The sequence below is a fragment of the Tachysurus vachellii genome, chromosome 1 (genome assembly GCF_030014155.1).
Source record: "Tachysurus vachellii isolate PV-2020 chromosome 1, HZAU_Pvac_v1, whole genome shotgun sequence".
NCBI lineage: Eukaryota > Metazoa > Chordata > Actinopteri > Siluriformes > Bagridae > Tachysurus > Tachysurus vachellii.
Window position 1 is genome coordinate 2,379,490 of NC_083460.1, and position 11,119 is coordinate 2,390,608.

At 43.1% G+C, this 11,119-nt stretch overlaps 1 protein-coding gene across 1 annotated transcript; it reads right to left on the reverse strand.

Annotated features, from left to right (window-relative positions):
• Positions 1 to 4,141: 4,141 nt before the first annotated feature.
• bpnt2 (3'(2'), 5'-bisphosphate nucleotidase 2) lies at positions 4,142 to 10,925 on the reverse strand. The gene is made up of 5 exons (XM_060867542.1): positions 10,235 to 10,925; positions 7,467 to 7,626; positions 6,612 to 6,707; positions 5,922 to 6,083; positions 4,142 to 5,720 (listed from the first exon to the last, which is right to left on the reverse strand). The coding sequence occupies exons 1-5, from the start codon at positions 10,571 to 10,573 to the stop codon at positions 5,452 to 5,454; spliced, it is 1,026 nt and encodes a 341-aa protein (XP_060723525.1). The 5' UTR covers positions 10,574 to 10,925; the 3' UTR covers positions 4,142 to 5,451.
• Positions 10,926 to 11,119: the final 194 nt, after the last annotated feature.

The following is an 11,119-nucleotide window of genomic DNA, read 5'->3' on the forward strand; positions in this document are numbered from 1 at the left end:
TTAAAATGAGCTCTAGTAGTCCGAGGGTAATATTAGAGCTCATCACTTACTGGATCCGGTGTTCTGGCTTTATTCCGCATCATCTATCCATATCCTATATAACACAAGAGCAAGCGTTCAGCATCTGATAAATAAAGCTGGTTAATTAAATCCTCCAGTCAGCTGTCCAGGATTTGCATAGATTCGGCTTTTATTTTAATTAGTCGTACTGTATTAAACGTAGGTGGCGACCGTGACGAAGGTGACAAAACAGACATTATCATTTTCCGCATTGCCTGTTTGAAGATAATTACACCGCTGTGAGCCCTCCAGTTTATAGAGCCTGTGACTGCATGACTGCCATGTTGTAATTGCTCCAAAACTCCAGCTCTGTTTGCACTTCAAAGGAAGCGTCTGTTAAAAAAAAAGAACAAAAAAAAAAAAAAAAAACACGGCGGTCACGAACGAGCGAAAGACGTCAGATCTTTGATTTTCCATGAGAGGACAAGGATATTTTTTGGATACTAACGCTATATTAACCCTTTAATGCACCAATATGGGGGTGGAGTGGGGTGGGGGTTAATCACTAGATTTTCAAAAGGGTTCTATTGGAACCTTTTCTGTTTTTCGAGGTTCTACGTAGGATCTTATCCTCTTTTCATAGAGTAGTCTCTAAAGAAACCTATAGGAACCTTTATTGGTTCTAAATGTATAAATTGTAGGAGCTTATGTTTTTTATGTTATGCTTCTGTGGGTTTTTTTTAAAGGGTTCGTTGTATATAAAGGTTTGTTTTTTTAGCTTTTTAGCTTTAGCTTTTAGTTTTAGTCTGAAACAAAACCACTTTACTGTAGGGTTCTACGTGGAACCGTTAAGAGTTTCTGAAAAGGAAGAAATGAGCTGTCTTGGAACATATATTAAATTGTGCTCCTTTATGTGTTCTTTAAGGTGATCACTTGATGATTAAAGGTTCTAAGATGGTTTTGTTGGAAGCTTTTCTGAATTTTAGGGTTCTACATAGAATTGTCCGAAGAGGAACAACCAAGGAACCCTGAAGTTCTTTACTTTACTAAAAGCGCACTGTATTGACTAGCTAACTTGTTCTCCAGGTGCTTTCTAAAAGATCATTAAGGGTTCTTAGCTTCAGACTGAACCTTCAATGGTTCTCCATTTAGTGTGAGTGCACTTCAGGGGCGGTTCTAGAGGCGGGGCCACAGGGGCCCTGGCCCCTGCTGAAATCTGATTGTGCCCTGATTGGCCCCTGTTCCATCAAACGTCGACAAGAAGAGCAACCGGAGAATTTTTCAAAACGATCACAGATGCAATTCCACCACCAAACAATTGGCGGCACTCGAGCGTTTGAAAAAGGAACGACTGCCGAAATGTATTTGCACCGTAATGAATAAATTATTTAGTGTGCTTGAATGTACCCTGTACTTGGCCCCTGAATGTAACCTGTGGCCCCTGTTACAGAAAAATCCTAGAACCGCCATTGGTGCATTTTAGGAGTTCCTTAAAGCCCTATTTTCTATATTTTTCTATCAGTTTTATTAGCGAGAAACTCATATCGTGTGACAATAATAAGTGCATTAATATCAGATCTACAGGTTAGGTTCTAGTTGAATTCTCTTGCTCTGTAACATCTTTTTTATTCACACTTAAACTTTCACACTATTTTTATTTAACATCTTATCCACGCTGGCTGTATGCACTGTATATATGCTGATTAGCGTGACACACACTTAAACGATCGTTCAGCACACTTCACCACAAGACAGTTAAGTGCTAACATTCTAATCCATCTGCTTTATCGCACGTCATAATGCTGAGGCTTTTTCTTTTTTTCCTAGCTTACCTTCCTAAAAAGTAAAGAACGATCTCATTACAACAGTTTCTGGTCGCTTCGAGGAACCATTAAGGATTTCTGTAGAGACAACGCAGTGAGAAAGACTTTTAAAGCTGCTCTTCACAAACATCTGATTCACGAATCGTTCTTTTGAAACGACTCTTCTGAAATGAATTGATTCGAAAAGCCTGAACGAATCCTTCAGGGTTTTCTTTAGTGCTTTGTTCGATTATAAAGGGTTCTCCGTGCAACCTTTCTTATTCAAAACACAGTGTTTTACGGTTCTGCGTAGGACTTATACTATGTTAAAGAAACATCTAATGAATTTTTAAAGGTTCTATATTTTATATGTTCAGCACTGGATGGCTGAACCAACCTGCTTTCAATAGTGCACTCAGATCTTTAAGGGCTCTTTAAAAATGTAAGGGTTCTTGTTACATTGGTTTGCTCCAGTGTACTGTTTAGTTTATAGCTACTGATCAGAAGGGTTCGTCTCACAATCTCGAAAAAATATTTAATTGTATATTATTGGTATTAAACTGGGGGGGTAGGGGGCACAGCGGCTTAGTGGTTAGCACGTTCGCCTCACACCTCCAGGGTTGGGGGTTCGATTCCCGCCTCCACTTTGTGTGTGTGGAGTTTGCATGTTCTCCCCGTGCCTCGGGGGTTTCCTCCGGGTACTCCGGTTTCCTCCCCCGGTCCAAAGACATGCATGGTAGGTTGATTGGCATCTCTGGAAAATTGTCCGTAGTGTGTGATTGCGAGAGTCTGTGTGTGTGTGCCCTGCGATGGGTTGGCACTCCGTCCAGGGTGTATCCTGCCTTACTGCCCGGTGACACCTGAGATAGGCACAGGCTCCCCGTTTATTTATCAGGACCATTTCCTTTACAGGTTAAGTGACTGTATGCTTATTTTGCTTTGCACAAAAAGTATTTGCCCCTTTAATCAATCCATTCGTGAAAATACTTTCTACCAATGAAGGATTTCGAGTAATACTTTGTGCAAATCAACAAAAACATTCAGTAGTCTGTAAATACATAGTTTGAGGGTGACCTGTATGATAGTTTGGCCTGACAAACTGGCAACTCTGGAACTAAAATCATGGCTAAATGATGCGTGGCGACGTGTAAACGTGACGTCTGGGAAAAGTTTTTTTCTGCAACTTTTTACAAGTCCTCCGTAAACAGGACTGAAAGACTACAATGAAATGTCAACATGGTGCTAACAGGAGGTGGCAACTTACTGAGCTCGAGGCTCAACACACCGCATCACCCGCAGAGACCGAATTAACGCAAACGAGCGTGCGAGCGATCCCGCTCATTTTCCGCCGCAGCATCATTGATACGCTCGAGCTTCCGTATATTCTTCCGTAAATTTCAGTTTATAGTTATAGCCATCTGTATATTATGTTCATAGTACACACACATCTGTAAATTACTCCTATATTACCATTTTATTTAACTTATTTAACTCATGTAAACACTGTATATCCTGCACTTGCTGCTATTGCACTCTGGTTAGACCTACACTGCATTTCGTTGCTTGTAATTGTACATGTGTAATGACAATAAAGTTGAATCTAATCTAATCTAATCTAATCTAATATTCAGAGATTTAAAAAAACACACAAAAAAAAACCCTAAGTGCTTTTCAGTCGTTTATTAGAGTCTGGATTTATTCCCAGATCAGAAAGTCGTTAATACTCCTGGGTTTTACTAAAAGCACATTTCAGCACACTGCAATTTTCTTCCTATTCATTTAAGGTTTTTTTTTTAATGGCAGGAAAAATCTCAGAAAAAAACATCTTGTTCCTGAAGATATTTAGAGTATTTATTCTTACACAATCACCATATTTGAGTCCTTTGGTTCAGCAATTTAATTTAAACACCACACACCGTGTACAGACCGTCAGGTTCTGGAGTCTGATTGGTCAGAAAGTGTTTTCTAGAACAGCAGCTCTGACAAACCACCGACTCGTATCGATGTACTCGTTGCTATAGCAACAGCTGGTCCGCTCGTATCGGCGCTAAAAACGGACGGAGGAGTTTTGTCGTTTTTCGTCTCACGGGCAAAAAAAAAAGTTCTGGTGTGTGTTGTGGTGCACTCAGACTCACTGAAACTCATTTGCGCCACCTAGTGCACATGTGGCACACTGTATAAAGAGCTCACCAGAAGGGTTCCGGCTTACATCGCTTTTTTTCTTCACTTCCTCCACAAACACCAAACACTCCTGAGACGTTAACTCGCATCATCGTCCCACAAGGTCGAGCCGCCACCCGGAAAAATCCTCTTCAAAGAAAAACACGAAGCAACAACAAACAACAACAACGAAGTTGCTCTTTATTACAATCCAAAAAAACCAAAAAAACAAACGTTAATTTAGCACGATAACATCACATGCCTCATATCTAACCGAGCGCATGCAGGATTTTCAACAGCAAATAAACGTTGATTAACGTGTGTTGTGTGTATTTACACTTCATGCACGACACGTCAGGGAGAGAGGAGCCATGGACGATGGGACGTTGCTACATTAACACCCTGTTCATCACCTGTTCCTTCATCTGCTGATTGGTTATGATATAAAAAAAAAGACACCTTTAAAAAAAAACAAAAAACCCATCAACCATCCCATTAGAATAATTATAACAGCTTACAAACAAAAGAATTATTAATAATTATTATTAATTTTATTAATAAATTCGGTCCGTCGGCAGAAGTGACGTGGTGAAGTAAGAGAACACACACCCGGGGTCGTGCTGTTGGAAAATAATCAACGTCGTGGTTTTGTGTTGAAGCGGAGTTACTGTTACAAGCTGTTACAAAGCTCTGACACTGGAGACTCCTTCCATAAATGTTAAATAAAGCATCGTGTGGTCACGTGCACGTGTGTATGCGTACAAGTGCCTGCCCCTGTGAAGGAGCTGTTACCATGGAAACAACGTTATACGGCGATGTTAGGCCAGGTTAATTATTATTATTATGCTGTTAGAGCTTCTGGCCAATCGGAATCGAGAATCCGAAAATCCTGGAAGAGGAAGTGGGTGGAACGTAATGAGATCACAGAGCTTGACGAGTCCTTTGTGGAGCTCCGAATGCAGATGAAGATGATTTCTACGACACTGAACCGTCCCTTTGACTGACCGGACTGTGGAGGTTTGATGACACGCACATGACAGCGTGTCTTATTGTAAAGCAAAAAGGTTCCAGTCGTGAGATTATTAGGGAAACATGAACACAGTGTTCAGTGCCACCGCTTCCCCCGATTGGGACGGGTTTGTGCTCCTGAGAGACAGACTTCCTTAATCTGGGAGATAATGTCAGACTCTGAGGATCTCATAGGTCTGTGATGTTACATTATTAAGATGTAATATCTGTACGCAGCTACGTGTCCTGTTCTTTAGGGTATCCAATGTACATGTGATCATGAAAGTGTGTGTCTGATGTGGAGATAAATAAAGAACACGTCCACGCTGAGAGCCCTTCCTGTACCCGTCGAGTGTGACTCCTGGAGTAGTTAAACGCTAAACACGCCACGCAGCCGCAGTCACGTGCAGTCCGGCTGAAGCTGGCGTATCTGTGTGTCCAACACTGGTTCTGCTCGTTTGGTCTGTTTCCCGAACCGTCATCAGTTTTTGTTCTCTTCCCGGGCCGGCAGCTTTTTCACCACGGCGTCGTGGTCGATGCTGACCGTAGCGAGCACGCCGCCTGGGTTCTTCTCCGAGCCGGAATAGTCGATCTCCTCCCCGCTCAGCGTGGTCATGTGACCGCCCAGTGCGTTTAGAATGGCGTTTCCGGCACAGATGTCCCACTTCTTGATGTAGGTCACGTGGATGTACATGTCTGCCTTCTCGTAATCGTCGTCCGAGACGTCCAGCAGAGTGAGGACCTTATATCCTGAGAGGAGACAGAGAGAGAGAGGGAGAGGGAGAGAGAATCAATGACAATCTGAAGATTATTTATTGTTTATTAATGTGTTAAAGTCGTTACTACAGAATATCACAACACACTGATACAGCTTTACAAACTTCCTGCATAGAGAGAGAGCTGTGTGTGTGTGTGTGTGTGTATGTATATAAAAATGTAACAGTGCCGCACCTGCGCCCCCTGCTGGTAGGATCTCTGTGTCGTTCCCGAATGCCTGCTGAATAAAGCCTTTCACTTTACCCGCGTGTGAGCGTGACACTATGACCTTGGGATTGCGGGTGTTGTAGGAGTCTCGCGGTGCCACGTTCGCTCCTCCACCCACCATCGCCCACGCTGAGACAAACAACAGAGAGGAACAAGATGGAGGAAGGATTTACACGTGTGACTGACTGAGTTTACTGTTCAGTAACTAATACACACACAAGAATACACACAAAAACACATGCACGAATACACACAAAAAACCTACATGCCCTCAAATAAACACACAGACACAAACGATAAGACACACAAATAGACAAACAGACACACAGACACAAACGATAAGACACACAAATAGACAGACACACACAAATAGATAGACAGACACACACAAACAGACACACACCAATACAGACACACACCAATACAGACACACACCAATACAGACACACACCAATACAGACACACACCAATACAGACACACACCAATACAGACACACACCAATACAGACACACACCAATACAGACACACACAGACAGACACACACAGACAGACACACACAGACAGACACACACAAACAGACACACACACAAACAGACACACACACAAACAGACACACACACAAACAGACACACACACAGACACACACCAATACAGACCTGTGAAGCCGGTGAAAGGTTTATGGATCACACCTACAACAGGTTTCCCGTCCACAGCCACACACACCATGGTCGTGACGTACTTCCTCAGGTTTTCTGGAGGAACAAGTATGAATTCTAACAGCAGCCTTTTTAAGCAGCTCTAAAGTCCTAAAGCCAAATAATAAAGACTTAAAATTCAATACCACAAATCAGAAATTCTAGGGGGCGGGGCTTAAAAAACACATCAACATATCGTAAACCTGTAAAGCAAGTTAAAGCACACCCCCATCCATGTAAAGCACACCCCCATCCATCCATACACCCCCCACAACAACCACACACACCAACAACCCCCCCCACATACACAACCACCCATCCACCCCCCCAAAATACCCACCTATTCACACCCACACCCGTCCATCCACACCCCCACCCGTCCGTACACACACACCCCCCCACCCGTCCGTACAATCCGTACACCAAAAACCCGTCCGTACACACACACACCCCCCCACCCGTCCGTCCATACACACACCCACACCCGTCCGTCCTCACACACACCCACACCCGTCCGTCCACACACACACCCACACCCGGACCCGCCCACACACGGACCCCGCCCGCCCGCCCACACACGGACCCCGCCCCCCCACACACGGACCCCGTCCGCCCACACACGGACCCCGTCCGCCCACACACGGACCCCGTCCGTCCACACACGGACCCCGTTTGTCCACACACCACCACCCATCCGCGCACACACCCATCCATCCACACACACACACACACCCATCCATCCACACACACCCACCCATCCACACACAAACACCCACCCATCCATCCATACACACCCCTACACCCCCCCACACCCACCCGTGTACTCCTGCGTGGCATCCAGCGGGTCGATCCAGACAGTCACGCTCTCAGCAGGCACCACTTTCCCCTCAGGGATCTTGCTCTGGACCTCGTCCGGGATGTTACGCGTCCACACCGTGGCCTCGCCGTCCGAGTTGTCGTGTTCCTCGGAGTTCACCTGACAAATAGTCGTGAAGCGTGTTAACAACTCAAGGCTCTGATTGGTCAGAAGGTGTTGATTCAGGTTCACCTCACCTCACAGGCTTATTGTAAGGCTCATGTGCAACCTTTAATACAGTGAAACAGAGAGACTCTGTGTGTGTGTGTGTGTGTGTGTGTGTGTGTGTGTGTGTGTGTGAGCTGTTAAAACACGTCTTGAATTCCTAAATAAATAAGAGAAGTCACTGAGCAGGAAGATTTCTGTAGATGTTACTGAGCTCAGTGTAAATATGGGCGTCTACAACAAGCTTTATGTTTTCTTCAACAAGGACTAAAACCTGAGAGCAGCCTCCTGCTAACTCAAGAAAGGAGGGAGCGATTTATGACAAACGTATGAAAAAACAAAGGTTTTTCCCACAGCAACATGACTAAATGATGCATCAGTGTATACAGGTGAATCTCAATAAATTAAAATGTTGTGGAAAAGTTACATTATTTCAGTAATTCAACTCAAATGAATTCAATTCAACTCAAGTGTATTATATAAATTCAGTACACACAGACTAAAGAAATTTAAGTCTTTGGTTCTTATAATTGTGATGATTTTGGCTCACATTTTTTAAAAAAAACACCAATTCACTCTCAAAAAATTAGAATATGTCATAAGACCAATAAAAAAAACATTTTTTAGTGAATTGTTGGCCTTCTGGAAAGTTTGTTCATTTACTGTATATGTACTCAATGCTTGGTTGTGGCTCCTTTTGCTTTAATTACTGCCTCAGTTCAGCGTGGCATGGAGGTAAGGTGGCACTGCTGAGGTCATTTAACCAACTTTTGGTGCTTATGGCAGTGTGGGCAGGTGCCAAATCCTGCTGGGAAATGAAAGCTGACCAGCTTTTTGATGGAAGCATGAAGTGCTCTAGAATTTCTTGGTAAACGGGGGCAATGACTTTTTGGTTTTCAAAAAAAACCACAGTGGATCAACACCAGCAGATAACATTGTACCCCAAATCATCACAGACTGTGGAAACTTAACACTGGATTTCAAGCAACTTGGGCTATGAGCGTCTGCACCCTTCCTTCAGACTCTAGGACCTTGGTTTCCAAATGAAATACAAAATTTGCTCTCATATGAAAAGAGGACAACTTGGAAACAGTCCAGTTCTTCTTCTCCTTACCCTGGCTAAGACGCCTCTGACGTTGTCTGTGGTTCAGGAGTGGCTTAACAAGTGGAATACGACAACTGTAGCCAAATTCCTTGACACGTATGTGTGTGGTGGCTCTTGATGCCTTGACCCCAGCCTCAGTCCTTTCCTTGTAAAGTTCACCCAAATTCTTGAACGGATTTTGCTTGACAAGCCTCTCAAGGCTGCCGTTCTCTCTCTCGGTTGGTTGTGCATCTTTTGAAGGGTGTCAGTGATTGTCTTCTGGACAACTGTCAGATCAGCGGTCTTCCCCATGATTGTGTAGCCTAGTGAACCAAATTCAGAGACAATTTTGATGGCTCGGGAAACCTTTTGAGGTGTTTTGAGTTGATTAGCTGATTGACACGTCAACATACTCTAATTTCTTGAGATTTTTGATAAATGTGATTCAAAATCATCACAAATAAAAGAACCAAAGCCGTAAACTTCCTCAGTCTGTGTGTACTGAATGTATATAATACACAAGTTTCACTATTTGAGCTGAATGAATGAAATAACAGGGTTCCAAATCTTTTTCAGAGATCATTTTCCAGGACATTTCAAATTTAGCAAAAAAAAGACAAGGATCACAGATTCACGGCCTAAAGTAATATGTTCTTCTCTCCAGAAGTCTTAAAAACAGCGTACACTTTATGGCTATTACTTAACTATACTTTTAAAGACAATTTGTCAAGTGAATGAAATTTCAACATTTATAAAATAAAAAGACCGCACATATTAATACCCTTTCCTTTCTCAGGCCAATGCCGTCATGCATGCTTTAGATTGCTGTGCATTCCCCTTGCACATGATATTCAAATTAACAAGGTTAATATAACCTGCTTACCCGTCACCATTTGCTGAAAACATTCGAGCACTTAAACCATTCCTAGCACCCAACACAAGACAGCGTCGTCCGTCACAGCGAGATTAAACAGCATAACAAAAAACCCGTCAAAACTCGTCGTCCCTGAACAGATCGCTTTCTGTTACTAACGTTAATTGTTTCGACCGGTCGTAAACTGTTCTTTAAATGATCAAGAACATTTAAAAATAATAATTTTCCAGGACAACAAGATTTTTTCCAGGACAATTTATGTTTTCTCTCATTTTCCATGTGTTTTCCAGGACTGGAACATTGGTCATTAATTTTCCAGGATTTCCAGGACGTGTGGGAACCCTGAATGAACAAACTTTTCGACGATGTTCTAATTTACTGAGATTCACCCGTATAATAAAACTCTACATTTCCGATTTCACGAACCCAGGTGTGAACCACCCAAGCTGGTGCAGGTGGTCAGAATGGTTTCATGAACCATGAGGTCTTCAGTAGAACATCTTTGAGATGTAAGAGTACAAGGAGAAGGTTTTCAGAAGCCCATTCGGTATCAGTACCTAATAAAGTGCCCAGTGAGTGTATATGATGTTAGATGATGATGATACCTGTATGTAAGGATACGTGTTCCTGATCAGGTAGTACATTTTCCTGTGAGAGTTTAAATCCCCCATGGTGAACTTCTCCAAAGCTCCTTCTTTAGTTTTGCCCTTGGATTTTTCCTCCAGCGTGTCCTCCATACGGATGCGCTTCACCTCCCATCCTCCCTGTACAGCAGCCTCTATGGACAAGGCGAGGAGGTCCCTCAGATCCACCGTCTTCCTCTGTCTCAAAGCGGCCAGTCTGCTGGTCAGGACCCCGGAGTAAAGGTGGTACAGGAGGCCGAGCCCGAGCAAGCAGAACACGGCGACACCAAGAGGGGACAACCGGATCCCCATAGGCGCCATGACAGCACCTGAGATCTGGATCTATAACCGCGGACGATCCTGAACACGAGTTAATATCGAACCGCGACAACACCGACGTGTCCGTGCGTTAGCTTTTAGCATTAGCTTCCATGATCCTATTAGCTTAGCACAGCTAGCGGCTAATGTAGCTAATGAAAGATCTCCTCAGGTCGTCTTCAAACGTCCAATAAGTTACTCGGTCATAGCATAATATATAAATATAGATATAAATAAGTATATAAATATAATTACAAAGTAGGGTAAATAAAATTAAAATAACTGATAAACCAACATCTCGTGCTGCAGCGATAGCAACTAATCCTGTTCCACGTCTACGGTCGGTTTGCTACACAGCAGCACACACTTCCGGTTCAGACCCGGAAGTTAGGACATTTATTTTCACCTTCAACACAGCGACCCCTTGTCGACTTGATTTATGTATTTATTTATTTATTATTGCTATTTTTTTAAAACATTTTAACTACCAATAGAACTAGTGTAATAAATGTACGTTTTTTTTTGTTTGTTCCGAAAACGTTAACGTTG

What these genes read in the sequence shown, in the direction of transcription:
- bpnt2 (XM_060867542.1), bottom strand. Translation starts at nt 10,573, where the DNA reads ATGGCGCCTATGGGGATCCGGTTGTCCCCTCTTGGTGTCGCCGTGTTC. An exon ending in TGCCACGCAGGAGTACACGG is followed by an intron (nt 6,708 to 7,466) that starts GTGGGTGTGGGG and finishes TTGTTCCTCCAG; the next exon opens with AAAACCTGAGGAAGTACGTC. An exon ending in ACCTTTCACCGGCTTCACAG is followed by an intron (nt 6,084 to 6,611) that starts GTCTGTATTGGT and finishes TGTTTGTCTCAG; the next exon opens with CGTGGGCGATGGTGGGTGGA.